We start from the raw sequence: 21891 nt of genomic DNA, 5'->3' as shown, positions 1-21891 counted from the left end.
CTAGGGTTAACAATGTGCATCCTAAACTATTATAGAGTCTATTTAGAGTCCACATTGTATCTCTCACACTTCGTGCCTGAAGCATCAAACTTCCATTTATTGACTACCTGCCCCATGTAGGAAATGGACTCACAGCAGAAACTGGGTTCAGAGAGGTTAAGAGCCTTCCTCAATCTCCATGGGCAGGAAGGAAGTGAAGGTGAGTACAGGAATCCATTTCTGTCAGTAGATACATGTTGGCTTCTTGGGCAACAGCCTGGAAATGTGGGTAACATACAAAGCTAAGCAGAAAAAAATTTGCAATCATACATAAATAATGACTACAATTAGGGTAAGAAACACTGTACTTATGATTGTGTTTGGGTAACTTATTTCCTAGCTTTCTGTATTTTCCAGACTTTTAGAAATCAGAGAGCATTAAAAATCATAGGAGCACGAATTGGGAATTTCTTCTTGGTGCAGTCAGAATGATTGAAAAAGAATTAATTAAAAAGAGAAAAGAGTCGGAGAGTATTAGCTTCATTTTAAAATTACTTTCTTCTTGCCCTGGCTGGCATAGCTCAGTGGATTGAGCGCGGGCCTGCGAACCACACGATCGCGGTTCGATTCCCAGTCAGGGCACATGCCTGGGTTGCAGGCCAGTTCCCAGCAGGGGACTCATGAGAGGCAACCATACATTGATATTTCTCTCCCTCTCTCCTTCCCTTCCCCTCTAAAGATAAATAAATAAAATCTTTAAAATAAATAAATAAATAGATAAATAAAATTACTTTCTTCTTTCTCTGTTTTCACTATAATAAAGTTTCATTTTTTTCTGAATATGTGTGTGTTTGTTCAAGAACCAATCAACCTTATTTACAAATGGACTAATGACTTGAATAGACATTTCTCTAGAGAAGATATACAAATAGCCACTAATCACATGGAAAGTTGCTCAACATCGCTAATCATTAAGGAAATATGAATTAAAGCCACAGTGAGATACCAAGAAAACAGACAATAACAAGTGTTGGTGGGGATGTAGAAATATTGGAACCCTTGTGCACTGCTACTGGGAACATAAAATGGTGCGTTCAGGGTGGAAAACAGTATGACAATACCTCAAAATATTAAACTTAGAATTATCATATGTGTCAGCATTTTCACCGATGAATATATACCCAAAAGAATCAAAAGCAGGGATTCGAATAGATATTTGTATATCTACGTCCATAGAAGCATCATTCACAATAGCCAAATGTGGAAGGAAGTAAACCAAGTGTTGTATGATTCAAGGTGCCCTAACAAAATACTGCACACTAGGTGGCTTAAATAACAAAATTTTTTCTCACAGTTCTGGAGGCTAGAAGTCCAAGGTCAAGGTGTCAGCATGGTTGGTTTCTCCTGAGACCTCTCTTGGCTTGTAGATGGCCGCTTTTCTTGCTGTGTCCTGATTAGGCCTTTTCATACATCCTTGGTGTGTCCTCCTTTTCTTATAAGGATACCAGTCCTGTTGGAGTAGGGCCCCATCCTTATGACTTCATTTAAACTGAATTAACTCTTCAAAGGTCCTGTCTCCAAATATAGTCCCATTGGGGGTTAGGGTTTCACATATGAATTTGGGGGAGGACACGGTTCACTCCATAACACCAAATATCCATCGATGGATAAATGACTAAACAAAATGTGGCATATCCATAGAATGGAATATTATTCAGTCTGAAAAAGGACAGAGATTCTGACACATGCTATATAAGGATGACTCTTGGAGACATTATGCTAAGTGAAAGAAGCCAGTCACAGAAGGACAAATTTTGTATGATTCAACTTATATGAGGTGACTGGGGTAGTGAGATTTATAGAGACAGAAAGTAGACTGGTGATTGCCAGGGGATGGAGTGAAGGGTTACTGGGAAATTAGTTTTAATGGCTTCGGAGTTTCAGTTTTGGAAGATGAAAAAGTTCTAGAGACCGATAGTGCCAATGGTTGTACAACAGGGTGAATGTAATTAATGCACTTGAATTGTATATTGGAAAATGGTTAAATAGTAACTTTTATATATGTTACTACAATAAAAAAGTACAAGCACCTCCCTGAAATAATAATCATTAAAATTTTAAGGACTCATCTCATTTGTCTACATTTAGGTATACACATTTTATGTTTTTCCTTTTTGTCCTAGTAGAAGTCCAGTTCATTATTTTTAAAATATTTTTATTATATGATACTTCAAACAAAATACAGAGAGTCACAATGCAGGTGCCTGTGTAATCAGCATGCACCTCTAACAAAATTTTAACATTTTGCTATGCTTGCTTGAGCTCTTCTATAAAAGTTGCTTTTATTTATCTTTTTGTTTTTTTTTAAAGATTTTATTTATTTATCTTTAGAGGGGAAGGGAAGGAGAGAAGGAAAGAAATATCAATGTACGGTTGCCTCTCGCGAGTCCCCTGCTGGGAACTGGCCTGCAACCCAGGCATGTGCCCTGACTGGGAATCGAACCGCGATTATGTGGTTCGCAGGCCCGCACTCAATCCACTGAGCTACACCAGCCAGGGAAATTTTCTTATTTATTTACCTTTAGAGGGGAAGGGAAGGAGAGAGGGAGAGAAATATCAATGTATGGTTGCCTCTTGTGTGTCCCCTGCTGGGAACTGGCCTGCAACCCAGGCATGTGCCCTGACTGGGAATCAAACTGCAAACCTCTGGTTCGCAGGCCTGTGCTCAATTCACTGAGCTACACCAGCCAGGGAAAAGTTGCTTTTATTATATAATATTCAGCTCCTATAATAGAGTATAATGAATGTGGATTTTTAATTTTAATAAAATATAATGCATACTTGAATTATATACTTCAATGTTATATAATATTCAGCTCCTATAATAGTATATCATGAATGTGGAATGCTTAATTTTTTAAAATATATTTTATGTATTTATTTTTAGAGAGAGGGGAAAGGACGGAGAAAGAGTGGGAGAGAAACATCACTGCGCCTACTGGAGACCTGGCCCACAACCCAGGCATGTGCCCCGACTGGGAATCGAACCAGCAACCCTTTGCTTCACAGGCCCATGCTCAATCTACTGAGCTACACCAGCCAGGGCTGGAATGCTTAATTTTAAAAAATTAAAATGCATACTTGAAAACCTACCACAATACCCAAGATCCGAACTAGGTCATTATGGATACCTTTGACTCTACCTGTTTCTTTCCCATCTCATTCCCCTACCTGTACCTCCCTCTCCCCCCAAACACTATCCTGACTTTTGTGTTTGCTTAAAACAACAAGTTCTCACATATGTATGTATACCTCTGTTCTTGCTGGCTGAAACACTACCTCAAAAGTTAGTGACTTAAAGCATCAACCATTAATTATGTCCCGTGATTCTGTGGGTCAGGGAGTTCAGGCAGGATTCAGCTGGGTGATTCTCCTATTTGTCTGGCAGAGGGGGCCAGTCTGGAAGGTCCACATAAGCCCCACTCAAGTCAAGAGCCTTGGTGGTAATGAGTAGAACACTGAGTTAACTGGGACTGTTTACTGCAGCATAGCCACCAAAATGATGGACTCTGGGTAGTCAAACTTCTCACATGGTAGCTTAGGACTTCCAGTGTGTTCCAAAAGAGCCAACAAAACTCTAAGCCTTCCTATGACTTAGCCTCAGAAGTCCTGGAATATCACTTCTGCTGCAGCCTATTGGTCAAGCAAGTCTCTAAGGCCAGACTGCATTCAAGAGGAGTGAGATTTGCCCTGGCTGGTGTAGCTCAGTGGATTGAGCACGGGCCTGGGAACCAGAGGACTGCAGTTCAATTTCCAGTCAGGGCACAAGCCTGGGTTGCAGGCCAGTTCCCAGCAGTTCCCAGCAGGGGGCGCACAAGAGGCAACCATACATTGATATTTCTCTCCCTCTCGCCTTCCCTTCCCCCTCTAAAGATAAATAAAAATCAAAAAAAAAAGAGGAGTGAGATTTGTCCTACTTCTTAATGGGAGGATTGGAAAAGACTTTTTTGCTATTGTGTTTAATTTTATTGATTTTTAGAGAGAGGGGATGGGAAGGAGAAAGAGTGGGAGAGAAACATCACTGTGTGCTTGCCTCTCATGTGTCCCCTACTGGGGACCTGGCCCGCAACCCAGGCATGTGCCCCGACTGGGAATCGAACCGGCAACCCTTTCCTTCACAGGTCTGTGCTCAGTCCACTGAGCTACACCAGCCAGGGCTATTTTTTGCTATCTTTAATGGAATTTTTGACCATCACAGCCCCTATAAAATATGGTTCTTAGTTTTTTTAATGCTACATGGTGGCAGGGGTCATGTACATGCTGAGCATTCCACAGCAAATGTCACCTTCTCAATAAGGCTTATCCTAATATCTTGTTTTTCATCCTTTCTTTAAAAAAAAACTTGTTATTGGGGGTGGGCTGGGATGGGAGTAAAAGACAGAAAACTGTACTTGAACAATAATTAAATTTAAAAAAACTTGTTATGGGAAATTTCAAACATATATAAAAGCAGAATATACCACCCAGCATCAATAGTTATCAGCTCATGTCCAACTCTGTAGCCATATCCCCAACCTATTCCCCCCCATTCCTGTATTATTTTCAAACAAATCAAGACATCAGCCCTGGCTGGTGTAGCTCAGTGGATTGAGCACGGGCCTGCGAACCAGAGGATCGCAGTTCGATTCCCAGTCAGGGCACATGCCTGGGTTGCAGGCCAGTTCCTGGCAGGGGACACATGGTACATTGTGTGTTTCCGGCAGAGGCAACCATACACTGAGATTTCTCTCCCTCTCTCCTTCCCTTCCCCTCTAAAAATAAATAAATAAAAATTAAAAAAATAAGACATCAGCCATTTTCATCTGCAAATAATTTAGTATATATATTTTTAAAGATATGACTTTAGAAAACATAACCACTATATTACACCACATTTTAAAAGCCACAATAATTCCTTGATATCAATGTATATTCAAGTCAGTCTTCATATTTCCATGTCTCATAAGCATCAAAAAAGTGTGTGTGTTTTAGTTTGTTTATTTGAATTGGGATGCAAATGAGGTCCGTACATCACTACAGGTTGATATTTCTTGAAGTCTCTTTTAATCTATATGTTCCGCCGCCATGTCTCTTTTCCTTGTAATTTTTAAATTGACTTGAGAGAGAGACATCGATTTGTTGTCTCACTTATTTATGCATTCACTGCTTGATTCTTGTATGTGTTGTGTCTGGGATCCAACCACAACCTGGGCATATCGGGATGACAATCTAATCAATTCAGCTACCCGGCCAGGGCCTTTTTCCCTTGTAATTTACTTGTTGAAGAAACCAGGCTGTTTGTCTTGTAGAAAAACAATTGAAAGTATCTTAGATGCAATTAAACAGGAATATCTTGGGTTTCTTAAACCTAAAAGTTTTTCATGTTCCCCCATGTTTCCCTTAACTAGCACAATACTGCACTTTCCTGGCACTTGAGGCCACAGAGATCACTGTTGGTGCCTCCACTGCACCAATTCCCTGCTTCTTCTTTCTTCATTGAATCCATATTTTTGTTCATTGTGTCTCAAGGGAAATTAACTCTAATCTGAGCTCCCACTGTGGGTCTGACTGGGTGAAGGGCAATCCCACCCCCAGTTGCCAGTTACTGGTTAAGATTTGGACATTTCAGCCCATTCGGGCTAATGATATTTAAAGAGATTTTTTAGCACTTCTACAAGAGAATTTACACAGAAAGCCTTTCCTGAGGAAGCCGGGTGACTGTTGGCAGCCCTCACCTGACCACAAGAAGGACCAGCCTTGGGATGGAGCTGGCACTGCAGGCAGCACAGTAGTGGGATGGAAACCACGTGGCAGAGATAATGGAGCAGAGGATCAAACTGGTCAGGCCTGAGCTACCTCTGGACTTTCCAATTATGTAGTTAATAAACCCTATTGTTTAACCCAGCTTGAGCTGGGCAAACTGACTGGAAGCCTGAAACATCTTAACTGATACAGAGGCCCTTAAGATGACTCCAATCTACCTGTTTGGCTTTTCTCTTATCTGTCCCCTCTACACCCTCACTGCCACTCCCGAAATAGACTGCTCATTATTTCCCACAATGCCTTATGATTATTTTCTTTACCTATGCCTCTGCCTAAGCGGACCTTTTGGCTGAAACATTTTTTCCCCAGCCTTCCCTCCTCTATTTCTACCTGTGCAAACCTTTCCTATTCTCCAAGTCCCATTTTAAATGCTGTTTGTCTCTGAAACTTCTCCCCAAATGCCCCCTACCTTTCCCCTCCCCACCCCCCACCTTCTGAGTTTCCTCTCTGAATTCCCATTGCATTAGTTGTGCCCCCCTTTTAGCACTTGCCTTGCATTGTAATGACTTGTATACTTGACTACTCTCCCCCACTAGACCTTAAGATCCTGGAGAACAGGGACAATTTTCATTCATCTTATCCTCCAAGCACCTAGCAGGCAGAGCCTGCGACGCAGAAAGGCCTTATAGTTCCTAATTGAACAGCAACAATGATGAATGCAGTTGCTCCTTTAATTTATGTGACCCCAATTGTTTTCTTGAAGGCTCTGGGACCTTTCAAAGAGACTATGTCTCCAAATTACAAGTAACACATGTACACAGTTTTGTAATAGAGAGGGCAGAATCTACTGAAGGTGACAGTTGTCCCCAGGTTCCAACCAAAGGCCAGGTGGCCTCTTGTGAATCCTGTTAAATCACATCTGAATAACTAGAACAAGGATCCCAACAGCTATGTATTCAGAAAAGTGACTTGGGAGGGCTGGGCTTCACGAAGAGCCAGACTGAGGCAGAACCAGACAATTTTAAGAAAAGGTGGTTCAAACACAGGCCCTGGCATAAGATCCTGGTTTGCGTATGGTTATGTTCCAGATATGTCATATTGGACAAGTTCCTTAGGCTCTCTGGGGTCAGCTCCCTCATCAAATGTAATGAGGGCAATAATAGTACCTACCTCAAGGGATTGTTGTGAACATTAAATGAAGTAATGTGTGCAAAGTGCGTATCTGTAGTATGCACTCGGTAAAGATGTAACTGCCATTAAAAACAAGAAAGATGGCCCTGGCTGGTGTGGCTCAGTGGTTGAGTGCTGGCCTGTGAATCAAGGGGTCCCTGGTTCGATTCCCAGTGGGGCGCACTTGGGAGGCAACCATACATTGATGTTTCTCTCCCTTTCTCTCCTCCTGCCCCTCTCTAAAAAATAAAATGAATGAAATCTTTAAAAAATAAGAAGGTGATCACAGGGTAATTGGGAAAAGACTTGAAAGTAGGAGTGGTGGAAACAGGATAGTGGGAATGGGGAGGGAACAAAATATCTCAGAGCAGACCTTTTTATATAGCTCTCTTAATGTGTTTCACAGTAATAACTAATTAATTACAACTAGGGACTGGAAGCCAGGGTCTAAATGGAATACAAATACTAACAAATAAATCAAACTGCACTACAGATGAATAACACAGCCACACTAAAGGGGATGGAGAAGAAAATAACTAATATAGCTTATGACAAAAAAGACCTGTCCACAAACACTAGACTCTGGCTGGTAAATCTGTTATAAGCATATGTAACTACTTTATGATACTAGGGTAAACAAATAAGTGAATGAAGCCACATTCTTGCTGTTAAAGAAAAAAAGTTTAAAAACAAGGAAAAGGGCCCCTGACTGGTGTGGCTCAGGGGACTGAGCACCAGACTGCAAACCACAGGGTCACCAGTTGGATTCCCAGTCAGGGCACATGCCTAGGTTGCAGGCCACATCTCCAGTAGGGTGCTCTCAGGTTGCAACCACACATTGATATTTCTCTCCCTCTTTTTCTCTCTCCTTCCCCTAAAAAATAAGTAAATAAAATCTTTAAAATATTTTATTTATTTATTTTTAGAAGGAAAGGGAAGAAGAAAGGGAGAGAAATATCAACGTATGGTTGCTTCTCATACGTTCCCTGCTGGGAACTGGCCTGCCACCCAGGCATGTGCCCTGACTGGGAATCGAACCACGATCATATGGTTCGCAGGCCCGCGCTCAATCCACTGTTCTACACCAGCCAGAACTAAAATCTTTAAGAAAAAACAAGGAAAAGGGGTCCTATCTGGTGTGGCTCAATTAGTTGGGCATCTTCCTGCAAACCAAAAGGTCTGGGCACATGCCTCGGTTGTTAGTTGTCTCCAGTTGGGGCACACAAGAGGCAACAGACCAATGTTTCTCTATCACATTGATGTTTCTCTCTCTCTTTTTCTCCTTCCCCTCCCCTCTCTTTAGAATCAATAAAAGAAAAGAAAAATTAAGGAAACAGGGAAGGCTAATGAGGATCTTGTGGTGTGGATTAAAGTGGAAAATCATCATGTTTATTTTTATATGTATACAGACAGACAGAAATAGGGGTGTGTGTGTGTGTGTGTGTGTGTGTGTGTGTGAGAATGGGTTAGTATGCTTGATTATATTGCATAGAGCTGTCCACTGGGAGGCCTAGCAGCAAATACCCCAATAATAAGCACACTTAGCTCCCAGATCCTGGTTTCTTTTTTTTTTTTAAAGAATGGATTTTATATTCTTTTTTTCTAATTATTTTATTTATTTATCTTTAGAGAGGAAGGGAAGGAGAGAGGAAGAGAAACATCAATGTATGGTTGCTTCTCATGCCTCCCCTGCTGGAAACTGGCCCCTGCTGGGAACTGGCCTGCAACCCAGGCATGTGCCCTGACTGGGAATCGAACCGTGATCATCTGGTTCGCAGACCCGCGCTCAACCCACTGAGCTACACCAGCCAGGGCCAGATCCTGGTTTCTAATACCATTCTTCAATATAGGAACCAGGGCTCCTTGGAGTCACAGCTGTTTATGGACCAGACCAGGGCAAATACAAAGTGAACCTGTAATATTTTGTAGTGCCAGGAAATTGGGAAGTGCTTGAAAAAGGGTGGAGCCATGACAAGAGGACACGGGAGCTACGGGAAGACGTGGGGGAAGTGCTCCAGAGGAAGCCATGTGCAATATAACTGAACCTTTGATCTATGTTCAGAGCCCTCAAAATATTGTCAAAATGAAAGGAATAGAAAAAAAAAGGTTGGGAAAGGAAGTTCTACTGAAAAACTACCAAGTTTGAAAGTCACTTCAGTCATAAATCTTAATGAGGAAGCTCATTATGAAGCACACCCATATTGTTTAAAGAGAAAACTTGAAACTTAATTTGGCCGTTTTTATCAGTTAGTGCTTGAAGTTACAAATAATAATGAAAAACCATTAGAAAATCATTACTCTTTCAAGTGGTCTGAAGTATCTATAAAATTCACATTTAAAAATGGCAAAGAGCACATACAATCCTTCATGCCAGAAAGATATTTTGTCTAAAGCTGCCCACAGGATCATAAAAATAAGCCAGCAGAAAAATTTAAAGATCACACTGGAGGAACTTTGTAATTATCTTTGAAAATGTTTCCTAATGCCAGAGGAAGACAGTTTACATTCTTAAAAATTATCTGTGACCTCAAAAAGCTTGTTTTATGTACAAGTCACTTGGAAGTATTACCTTCAAAGAGCTTATTATTTTCCTCTATGCTGTCAGTGTATTCGTTTCCACACAAGAGCTGGGAACTAAAGGTTAAGTGGCAATGAAATAAGAGGGCAGGTTCTAGAATAAGATCGCCTGGTTCAAGCACACCTACCACTTTCCAGCTATGTGATCTGGGCACATAATGCAACTTCTCTTGGCTAGAATTTCCTCGTGTATAATATTGGAATTTAAAAAAAAAAACCACCTCACTGGAGTTATCATAAAAATTTGGAAGTGCATAGTACAGCTCCACTGCATATGGTAATAATTCAGCAAATGTTAGCTATTATTAATAAATAGGGGTTTCTTTGCTCAACCTGAAAAATATAAGCTTTGCTTGTAATCGTAGGTAATTCAGATATAATTTCAAAATCTTATTTGGGTTTAAACTATCATTTACCCAACAAATATGTATTGAGCACTATAATTTGCAGGCACTCTTGTAGGTGCTGAGAATACGGCAGTGAACAAGACTGGCAAGGTCCTGCCCTCATGGAGCTGAGTCTACGAGGGGAGACAGACAAAAAGTAGAGAAATAAAGGGAAAGGTCAATTTGGCAGGTGCTTTTAAGGAAACAACTCCCCCATGGATGTCTCTATGTAAGGCCACGCACAAAGGTCAACTGTAGTCTGACCCAGATCTCAGAGGAATACCCCGTGACCCTCCCAGGAACATGGCAATGTAAGCAGCCTTGTGAGGAGCTGTCGCAAAGCCACTTGTCACCCACCTCCCAATCTTGTAGGAGCCACCATAAGGCAATTTCTCACCTGTCTCCCTGGTGCTGGTGAGGCCTGAGACTTTCAAACTTGCCTCCCCACTTAGGGTAGAGCTGCAGGCTGTAAAATCATTTAGCTGGAATATGGAGCCAGCTCCTTCACAATAGGGCAATCCACCACTTGCGTCATCTATCCTTTCTGGTTTGGTGTCATCCTGTGGGACTGGGGATGAGGGAAGCTAACATTATGATCTTGCTCATACTAAGTGATAAACTGTGTATTCACTTGGGCTCTTTCCTCCCCTGCAGAATCTATGGCAGAGTAGCAAGTCCCACCTAGCCACTGTAGTAGTTGCCATTTAAGGCCTGCTTGATCACCTACAGTGCTAAGGACCACGAGGAAACTAAAACAGAGGTAATGTAATGACGAGTAACTTTGAGGCAGTTAAGAGAGGCAGATCAGAGAAAGGTTCATTGAGGTAATACGTGAGCCAGCCAGGTTGATCTGGGGGAATCGAGTGACAGGCAGAAGGAGCAGCAGTTACGAAGGCTCTAAGGCAAGGGGGAGATGAAGGGCAGGCTTAAGGAAGTGAAGCAACAGCAGTGTGGTTGAAGTGAGCAAGGTGGGGGGTACATTTAGTCATGGGGGCAGTGGCCAGTTTACAGACGGGCCAAACGATAAGAGTTTTTGAGTGCTAAGCAGGCCTGTGATATAATCTGAAATATATTTTTCAAATAGCATCATCCAAAAAAAAGAGGAGAGGAGAGAAAAAGAACAATTTTTTAAAACCCTAACTGCGGGGTGGGGGCAAAAGCGGAGGGAGGGAGAGCAGCTGGGAGGCTCTGGCAGCAGTCTGAGCGCTCTCAGAAACAGTCAAGGTGGTGGCACACACAGCAGGGGAGTGACTCTGGAGCTTGCTCAGCGTGCTTGTGGTACAGTGGCGGCCAGGGTGCTTGAAGCACTGAGGTGGGGAAGAGTAGATTATCCACCATTGGAAGGACTTTGGCTTTCACTCCGAAATGGGGAGCCAAAGAGTGACTCATTCTGACTAATGTTTTAGTTAGGATCACTTTGGCTGCTGTGTTAAGACTGTGTGTGTGTGTGCGTGTGTGTGTGTGTGTGTGTGTGTGTGTGTGTGTGTGTGTGAGGCAGGGGAAGGGGGGCAAGGATGGAACTGGAGATCTGGTGGGAGGCTACTGCAATAATCCAGAAAAGAAATGCTGGCCAATTTGTCCATGGCAGCCTTCCCTCCACTAATTTGGGCATTGAACCTCTAAAGTGGTCTCTTCTGTGAAATGTGCTGTGAATCAATAAAAATAATGTACCTAAATAAAACAATGTATATAAAGCACTTAGCACAACATTCGACACACATTTTAAGAAGTATTAAATAGTGGCTATTATTGGCATTGCCAGTTTTATTCCTGAAGCCCCTGCACCTACTTGTAGAACAGTTTAGAGATTCTTGTGCCTTTAAAAATGTAAATAAAATCTTTTCATTCCCCAGTTTATTTATTTCAATTTTAGTAAATTTATTTCCGTAAATTCTGTTTTTCTTTTAATTGAGTATTTTTAATTTCTTATTAAATTTATGGGAGTGACATGAGTTAATAAAAGTGTATATTTCCAGTATATGATTCTATAATACATCACCTATATATTGCATTGTGTGTTCACGACTCACAGTCAAATCTCCCTCTGTCACCAATTATTTGACCCCCTTTACTATGCCTCCAACCCCCTTTCCCTCTGGTAAGTACCATACGGTTGTCTGTGTCTATGAGGGTTTCTTTTGTCTTGTTTATTCATTTGTTGCTTTCAGTTTTATATTCCACATGAGGGAAATCATATGGTTCTTGACTTTTTCCATCTGACTTATTTCATTTAGCGTACCACCCTGAACGTGCCCTATCTTCTCACTCCCTACACTAAAAGTATCAGTGCCTTCCCATAGCAGAATGCAGAAAATCCCAAGGCCTTGCCATAGCCTGCCAGGTTGTCCATGGTTTGGCCCCAGCCTTCCTCCTCAATCTCAGGTCCTACCACTCTCCTTAATTGCATACACTGGCCTTCCTTCTTTTCTTCCAACACCTCAGATATTTTGCCATGTCAAAAAAATAACAAAAAAGCCCTGGCTGGTGTGGCTCAGTGGATTGAGTGCCACCCTGTGAACCAAAGGGTCACCGGTTCAATTCCCAGTCAGGGCACATGCCTGGGTTGTAGGCCAGGTTGGGCCCCCCGTAGGCAACCACGCATTGATATTTCTCTCCCTTTCTCCTTCCCTCCCCCTCTCTCTAAAAATAAATACGATATTTTAAAATAGTAATAATAATAATAATATCATTGAAATGGAGCTGGGGCTGCCGTTGCAGAAGAACTTCCTTGCATATCTCATTCTCAAATCTTTGGAATGTTGAAACAGGGCAAAATGACCTTAAAACTTGGCCTAAAGCAAGCTTGTATCTCAAAGATAGAAGAACTGTTTGCAAAGATGAACAGAAAGCAGGTATGACTACAGGACCAATGACTACTGGACTGAAAATTAGAAACACTGTTTAGAATTAACATCACCATGTTCATGTCTCTATCTATGGAAATGCCTTCCTTCTATTGATATAATTGTTCCTCTTCATGAATATCCATTGCCTTTGTCTCCTAACTGGAACATTATTTGGGCTTCTCCCTGAATCGGTGCTTCCCAAATGGCTGTTATTTGATCTCAATTAAATGCTTGTTGCTTCTCACTTTGAACTGTCTTTTTATTTTTAGTTTAACAGTCACCACCTCAGGACCTTTTGGATTTGCTATTTCTACTTCAAGAACTGTCTATACGTAGCCCTTCATGTGGCTGGTTTCTTTTCTATTCATTCAAAGCTCAACCAAGACCTTCCCTAACCACTTTATCTAACATATGGTGCCTAAAACTCACCCAGCCCCAGCACATTGCTGTTCCAGGTTCTTCACAGCCTACCCCTCTCCCCCAGCACACCTCTGTGTTAGGTTCTTCACAGCCTGCCACTATTTGAATTATCTTGTTCTCTGTCCCTCTTTGCCCAGAAATGTCTAGAATGAAATTTTCAAGAAATCAGGAATCTTGCCCTGTCTTCCCCAGTACCCGGTCCACAGAGGGTGCTCAGTGGACCAGTTTCCAAAATCTGAAATATAGGGAAGGACACTGATTAACTTTCCAAGCTAATAAATTAGAGCAGTAGCCAAATTATCTATAGCCAAATTATCTATAGATCTCTTATACATTGAATTAAAATGGAGACCTATCTATATTTATAGGTATGATACACATATAATATTCTAAGCATTCACAATGCAGGAAAACATGATGGGTTCAACACATGAATTTTCTGGGTCAATACCTCTTCTTTAAGTAAGCACTGACTTCCCTTGGATGGTAATACTTGTATTCCTAAAACAGATCCCGTGCTTCCCTATCTCCTATAAACAAGCAAATAAAGTTTCATTTTCTTTTCCTTATGAAGGTCCCTTATTATACAGAGTTGTAATAAAAGTGCAGCCCTTAGGGATTACTGAGGTATGACATTTATGACCATTTGCTCCTATACTGAATGACTAAATGACCCAAAGAGGCTATGCCTATATCTAGTACTTTTTTTTTTTACCTTTGACAGATTGTTATCCTAAGAATTACTGCTGCTCCCATCAGCATCACCCTTTCCCCATATTATCAATGGACTATGTTTAATCTGTTGAAAATTGATTAAATAAGTCATTAGAATTATATGCCCAAAAAGAAGATTAAAGAAGGTCTGAGGAATATTCTTATTAGAAAAGTACATGAGCTTTAGGAGGTTCCTTCCTAGGTGTTACCTGGGTTTCTTGTTGGGTTTGCCAACCAGCTAAAACATTCCTTAATCACAAACTAAAGACTTTTGGTGAATCAGAAGGAGAAAGAGTTCAGCTTCTTCATGATATTGTAGCAAGAATCAGTCAGATTTGGGGTTCAAGCTTTGCCTCTTACTAGCCGTGCACCTAACTTCTCTAAACATTCATTGTTTGAGGTAGCAACTAACGTTTAAGAAGCACTCAGTATGTCCAGGCCACTGTCCTATTCTGCCTGTGCTATGTATGGCATGTACTTATTTCTTACAATAAGCCTATGAAGGAGACAGCACTGTCCCCATTAGTCAGCTGGGTAAACTAGTTCCAAAGTTAAGTAACTCAATGTCATATAGCTATATAAGCCAAGGTCAGGACAGTCTAACCCTGAGCTCTTAGCTATTTATTCATTCATTTAACAACAATCTGAGCTCCTATTATCTTTGAGGCACTAAAACATACATCAGTGAACAAGACAGATGAAAATTCTTGCCTTCCTTATGGAGCTTACATTTTAAGATGTGGAAGGGAGAGATAGTGAGCAATAGATATAAATGTAAATTATGCCCTGGCTAGCCTACGTAGCTCAGTGGATTGAGCCCGGGCCTGCGAACCAAAGGACCAAGGCTCGATTCCCAGTCAGGGCACATGCCTGGGTTGCAGGCCAGTTCCCAGCAGGGGATGCACGAGAGGCAACCATACATTGAGATTTCTCTCCCTCTCTCCTTCCCTTCCCCTCTAAAGAGAAATAAATAAATAAATTTTTAAATGTAAATTAGGCCACCTATTAGGTTACACCACTCAAAATTGCCAATAGCCAACTACTTTCACCTACAAAAATGGTAGTTTCGCAGGGGAGAGTGGTGGGGGAGGGAACAGGGACGACTGTAATTGAACAACAATAAAAACCAGCAAAAAATGGTAATTTCATATTGTTCAACCTAATAAAATGGTTAAGTGCAATGGAAGAAAGATGAGTAAGGAGGATCAGCAGTGGCAGAAAGGTTGCAGTTATGAATTACATCAGTGAAATGACATATTGGGGTGGGGGTGGGGAGGAATCAGGAGTTATCTTAGATACTATACTCCTATGTGGTAACACCAACCTCAATCTCACAGGGTTATGAAGATAACAAAAACGAAAATTTTTATAAACTAGAAAGTTCTAATACTGTAACAAATTATTATTAAAGTTCCCTACTTTGCTGCTGGGAATTGTGACAAACATTTAAGGCATAAATATAACTGGATGGCTCACAAGATTGCTAGTTCACATCTCAGTTGGAACAAGGAAACAATTAACAGGGGAGTTTTTTTGGTTTAAAACTTTTCTTCCTGCTCCCAGAAAACAAAAGGTTTTGTTGTTGTTGTTCTTTAGTCAATAAAGTATTATCTACACAAAGAAGGTGACAGTACACGTCTGGAAACAAATTGTTGCAATGCAAATGAGACTGCAATCCAAACAATTTCCAACAGAATTCCAAGAGAAAGTCACGTTATTTTAGCATAGTAAGATGTAATAAAGTATACCATGTGTCTGAAATTTAACATCTCCGAAGAGGGTAAGAATTTCACTAACTTCACCAATCCATTCTACCAGATAATCATTATTCTCCATGCTTGGGAATGATTACAGTTAAACTAGCTACTAAAACTTAACAGACAAGGAAAAAGTAACCAAAAGAAAACTATACTAGGTTAATCTGTAGAGAAGTGATAGGTATGCATAGTTTCTTTTAAAGAGACAGTCTTTATTTTAAGGATTTTTTACACTGAAGAATTCAAAAGGTGGTAAAGTTTTTTTTTAATTTATTGATTTGTATTTAAAAGGAACTGTTGACAAAGAGTCACTGAAAATAATCTGAACAAGCAGGAAAATACAGTTAGTAATACTGAAACACTACTAAAATAATTCCAGAACATATGGTTTATCTGTTGTAACAATATGTCTTAGATGCTCTCATTAATACAAAATCTGACTGCTTTTTACTTTTCTCAACACACAGTGGTATAATGAACAATATTCAATCGCTTCTGTACTTTCCTGAATATATAAAAATTAAAATACCTATTAAAAACTAATATATCTTCTCTTTAAATTTTTCTTACAGATACAATTACAATATTTCCATTCAATAGTGGTGTGTAGTTTAAGAGATTTTTCATTCACAAGTCAAATAACAATCCACCCAAAGGGAACTGATAGTCTTTAGGCTCATAGTGCAAATAAAGAGCTCAAGAATGCAGCAACTGACATTTCTAAAATACAAAACAGAGAAAATTCTTAGAAGAAACATGCAACAATCTCTACTAAGCAGCTGGCCACAGAACTAGAACATTTGATAACTTTACTGGTGATTTCAATAGGATTCCAGATGTTTCCAAACTCAACTGGAACTCTCATCTTAGGCTTTGTATTTTGCTTTTCCAGTTTCACTAATAACACAAACATGCTAAAAAATAAAAATCCAGAAATTCACATTAGAAAAGTGTATTCTGAAATGGAAGGCAAGAACAGAACTTTGCATATCTTATGTGAATAGTATTATGCTGCAGGGTTTGTTTGTTTTTTTTTTTTTAACTAAACAAGCTGAAGTTTGTACAGTCTTCTGAATCTTCTTCACTTATGTTTAGAAAGGCATTCTCAAGACTCCTGCCTCCAGGGAAGGAGGCAGGCATTTGAAGGACAGTGAAATAAAAGACTTAAACTAGTTCATTTATTTCTTACTTACAACCACATCTATCATCTGAAATAATAATGGGACAGTTAGTGTATATGAAAGCTGCTCAACTATTTAAGCCAGCAAGAAGTGTCACCGTAGCCTGGCCAAGTTCCAGATCTAAGGACGTCTTTACTTGACTACAGCTTTATGTGACTAATGGGAACCACCAGTCTGCTCAAATTATGAGGTGCTGGAAAGAGAAAACAATTCTCTTTCATAAATTTTTATATGGGCTCTGAAAAGTGAGAGTGAGAAAAATAAGTTTTACTTACATTCAAATCCCTGAAGTATTCATTATAGTCAAGGGCATATCCTACAACAAACTTGTCTGGAATTTCAAATCCAACAACTAAAAAGAATCATAATTCATCATTTAGATATGGAAAACATCACTTTCAAATCACATGTACCTTCTCTAAAGTAATTCTAGACCATTTCATTTATAAAACTTGCTTGGGTTAAGGATGATGGTTAAATGATTGACAAGAAGTAATTCACTTACAGTCTGGTCTATATCCAACACTCCGAGGGGTCCTTTTTACCAGCAAGCTGTTAATTTAAAAAATGTGATATGTGACATATTTAAACGCTATAGGGCATTACAAAGGAGAACATAAATGTTCTGAAACCTGGTTTCATCTGCATTTAGCATACCATGGTCAGTTTTAACATACTCAAAGAAAGACCATGAAACCGTGTCTAAATAAATCACAGGGATCACTGAGCAGGGCAGCAATGAGTTCACACTACAGATGAAGCCCTTGATTGATCTCCACCTGGAACATGATGGACTGTTCTGAGAACCGCGACTACCCACGCACCCACTGAAGGTCAGCTAATCAGAAGGATACATAGCGGGGGAGTGCAATGAGCAAAGAAAAGAGCTCCCAGTCCAGAGTCCCTGGAAATACAATTCCTCAGCCACGAAGGGTGTGAGAGAGGTGAGCATCGCCTTTCAAGAGTTTTAATACTTTGCTTACGAAGAGGAACTTTAGGTTAAAAAGTAACTACCATGCTAAAGGAGCTAGTATTTATGTTTGAGAGCAAAAACTGCAGGCAGGATGAGTGAACTGTAACAAAAGCTAATTTCATAACTCAAATGCTGACTGCTAAAATTCTTTAGCCATTAAAAGAAGTTGTAGAGTGACGGTGCTTTGAAAGCCTTGCTATGTGTTAAAGGCAGTCCCAGTAAAACTTATGATTTCACACCTTCCTAGATAAATATATTCGAATAACTGGAAACGACCTAAAAGTGATTCTCAGCCTTAACTGCACATGAGAATGAATCATCTGAGAACTTTAAAATAAACAAAACAAAACCACACTCAGATACCCAAGCCACACCCCTAACCAATGACATCAGAATCACTAGGGATGGGACACAGATTTTTTTTAAACTCTCAGGTAATTCCAAAGTGCAGCTGAAGATGAGAACCACTGGCCGAAGTCCTAGCCTCCAAGGGAACATCTAATCAAGTTCTTCATGATTGTCTTCCAGTAATTAAATAAATGATACACTTGGAGTGAATTTCCACTTAGAAAGAAAAACAATGAACTACTCACAGAAAAACCCATCATTCTACCTTCACTCACTGAGGAACACTGCAGATAAGATATCATCAAACTCAGTGCAAGTTTTACTAAGGGTTCAAGGGAACTCAGCACTTCATATGCCTATAGATCTGAATGTTTAATAAAGCCCCATCTGTAAGGCATGATGGTAACTCATTTTTTAAGCAATTTCAATACTGTAAGTGTATAACCACTCCAGAGAACATATACAAATGGTCCATAAACATATTAAAAGAATCTCAAGATCACTGTGCATCAGAGAAATGCACAATCGTTACAAAGGATACTACTAAGTTTTATTTGAGATCACATTGCTTTTTGAAGATAAAACAACCATTGAGAACATTTACCCTTACAAAGGAGTAATTAATTACTTAATCCCCTTGCAAATGAAGAAAATATCCTATGACAAAATGTTACATATATATATATATATATATATATACCTTGCAACCTTCACCATCTTCGGATTATACTGCTTGACCAAGGCAAGCAAGGTTTGCATTGTTTTCCCGGTGTCAATTATATCCTTTAAAAAAAGACATTTAAATGGTAAATAAAACCATCAAAACTTTAAATTCAGAGACATATGAGCACAAAATGTATAACTGGAATAATGCCATTTTTTCTCAGTATAGTAATCCTAACCATAATTCATACACTAGATATTCTAGAATCTGGAAATCATCTGGCTCTCAGCAAGCAGTAGGAATGCCGGCCCTCCAAACTGGATTTCAATAGGCACCAAGAGGTCAATGACAACTAATTTAAATATATGTTTATTTAAACATATAACTTATATTGCTTGTGTCTATTCATTATATACTATTTGTTAATATATTTACTATATATAATTATTAAATATATACTATTTAAATGTATTTATTCAAAACAAACCCATGTCTCATTGGGAAAATATTTCTTAAACCATAACCCTAACACTCTTCAATGAAAATACTCTCTACAAACGGTATAAGGCAGTGCTTCACAAAGTGGGGTCTATGAGTCATCAGAAATAGCAGGGCTGAAGACTTGTGAAAAATGTAGATTTCTGGGCTGTGGCAGATAGAATTCTGATGGCTTCCAAGACACTCCTGCCCTCTGGTGTACACAGCAGGAAAAACTCCCTCCTGCTGAGGATGAAGATGGAACCAGGAAAAAGATGGGATGGTCACTCCTGTGACAATTAGGTTAATTGTGCAAGATAGTTGTAACAGACCAGAGAGGATTCTCCAGCTGGTTTTGAAGAAGTCAGCTGCCACGTGCGACAGCCATGCACTATGACTTGAGGAAAGCCTTTAGGAGCTGAGAGCAACTCCTGGCTCTCAGTCCTGTACCCAGAAAAACTAAATTCTGCCAACAATGTGAATGAACTCAGAAGGGCCCATAGGCCACAGGTGAGAATGGAGCCCCAGTTTTGAGCCAATATGATGAGACTCAGAGCAGAGGACCCAGCTAACCTGTACTTGGGCTTCTGACCCATGGAAACTAAGATAACAAATGTGTGTTGTTTTAAGTTGCTAATTTAGGCATTACTCCAGAAAAATGAACCAATCTGAAGTGGAATTGATGAAGCTACATTTTAAGAAAGCAACACATTCCCAGAGATAGTCATATACATAAAACCTTTGAAAAGAGTATTATTTGTTTATTTTTTAAATCTACAAGCTAAAGTTTCTAAAAACAACAAGAAATTAATTCAAGGTTACTGTTTCTCTTAAGCCTTAAACCATTTTACAGAAGAGAATAAGAATTTATTCCATTGGTCGGAGTATAAAGTATACACCACTTTGGTAAGTCATTTGGCAATAACAGTAAAATTGAAAATGCACAAATTCTACAACCCAGTCATTCTACTTCTAAGTGCCTATACTTAGAAGGAGTTCATATAAATGCACATCAGGACATGAAAGGAAGGCTCTTAGCAGCCCTGCTGTAGTAGGAAAAATTGTAAGCAAACTCCCTATTTGTAGGGTATAAACTGGTTGATTTATATACTGCAATGCTATACAGCATTTTCAGGCCAACTGACTCTATATGTGTCAACACGAATAACTTCAAAACCAATTTTGAGTGACAATAACAAGTTGCAAGAGAGAATATATAGAGTGTGGCACTATATCCATTTTTAAATCAAAATGTATTTTATATATGGATACATATATGCAATTGAAGCAATAAAAACATATATGTGAATAATAAACATTAACTTTAAAAGAAGGAAAGAATTTCAAGCCAAAAAGAGGGGTAAGAAATATTCCAAAATGTTTTCCATTATCCAGTACAAATAAATTAAAGTATTTTTGACAACCTCACTCTCTTATAACACAAGCTCACCATTAAAATTGAATAAATTTTCCTAGCTTACCTCTATGACTATGCATACTAAGTTAGAAAATCACAAACACTATATCAAAAGTATGGAGCACTTACTTCAACAATCAAGACATTCTAGAAGAAAAAGAGAAATGAAAATCAGTACAATGAATCAGACAGTGTTTCTAATTATAACTCAAATCATAACATAACAAATTCCATCTGTTGGGATTTGGAACTCTTTAATATAAAATTTTCACTGCAATGGAATTTTTAAAAATAAAATTTGACCCATATGTTCATTTTTAAAAGTTTGTATTACTTAAACAGAGGTCTAATCTTGGACAAGTCATAAAATTTCTCTGGGCCTCAGTTTCCCACGAGTAAAATGAGGGACTTGAATGAATATGTGTCTTCAACTCTAAAAGTCAATAACTGTAATTTAGAAAATAATTCCAAAATCATGCATTTAACTTACCATATGGAATTTAATTCAAAACCCATTTACTCATTAGACTGAAATTATTCTGTATTTTCTGCATGTGTTCATATCCTTAGACTAAACTAAAGTAAGATACCAATCTTTGCTTCCTCCCACCATAAACCCTCACCCCAATTTCTACCTCTTGGAATTTTATAGCTGGAAGAACCCTTAGAGAAAATACCATTGAACTACCTCCAGGGTAGAGAAAAATCCTACTTATTCTTATATTAGTTATAGAAATAAAGCAGCATTTCACATACTGGTTATAATCACTAGCATAAGATTCATACTACATTGTTTATTTTAGATCTCATTTCTCTGTCACATACATATAACATCAAAATTTTAATGTTCTATACACTCTTCTAAGTCAGTGGTTACCAATGGAGGGTACACAAGATCCACTTAGTTGTAAAAAAGGAGTTAAAACTTTCTAAAAACCGCCCTAGCTGGTGTAGCTCAGTGGATTGAGCGCGGGCCTGCGAACCAGATGATCGCGGTTCGATTCCCAGTCAGGGCACATGCTTGGGTTGCAGGCCAGTTTCCGGCAGGGGTCAGTTCCCTGCAGGGGATGCACCAGAAGCAACCATACATTGATGTTTCCTTCCTCTCTCCTTCCCTTCCCCTCTAAAGATAAATAAATAAAATATTTTTAAAAAAAACTTTCTAAAAACCTCAATGTGC

General features: G+C 39.4%; 1 protein-coding gene across 2 annotated transcripts in view; it reads right to left on the bottom strand.

Annotated features, from left to right (window-relative positions):
* Nucleotides 1-1235: 1235 nt before the first annotated feature.
* HPRT1 (hypoxanthine phosphoribosyltransferase 1) overlaps nucleotides 1236-21891 on the bottom strand; it is a 47906-nt gene continuing 27250 nt past the window's right edge. The window contains exons 5-9 of one of the 2 annotated variants that reach the window (XM_037046053.1): nucleotides 20841-20858; nucleotides 18854-18936; nucleotides 17338-17384; nucleotides 17108-17184; nucleotides 1236-1489 (exon numbers count right to left, since the gene is read on the bottom strand). In XM_037046053.1, coding sequence (XP_036901948.1) covers nucleotides 1343-1489; nucleotides 17108-17184; nucleotides 17338-17384; nucleotides 18854-18936; nucleotides 20841-20858 — 372 coding nt within the window. In that variant the 3' untranslated portion in view covers nucleotides 1236-1342. Of the gene's footprint in view, nucleotides 1490-15892; nucleotides 16566-17107; nucleotides 17185-17337; nucleotides 17385-18853; nucleotides 18937-20840; nucleotides 20859-21891 lie in introns of those variants that run through there. The other variant, XM_037046052.1, reaches the window with a different exon arrangement.

The sequence above is a fragment of the Sturnira hondurensis genome, unplaced genomic scaffold, assembly GCF_014824575.4.
Source record: "Sturnira hondurensis isolate 20B ecotype Veracruz unplaced genomic scaffold, ASM1482457v3 Scaffold0004786, whole genome shotgun sequence".
In the NCBI taxonomy this organism is placed as follows: domain Eukaryota; kingdom Metazoa; phylum Chordata; class Mammalia; order Chiroptera; family Phyllostomidae; genus Sturnira; species Sturnira hondurensis.
Note: the sequence above shows the minus strand (reverse complement) of the source record. Positions and strands in the feature narration are given on the sequence as shown.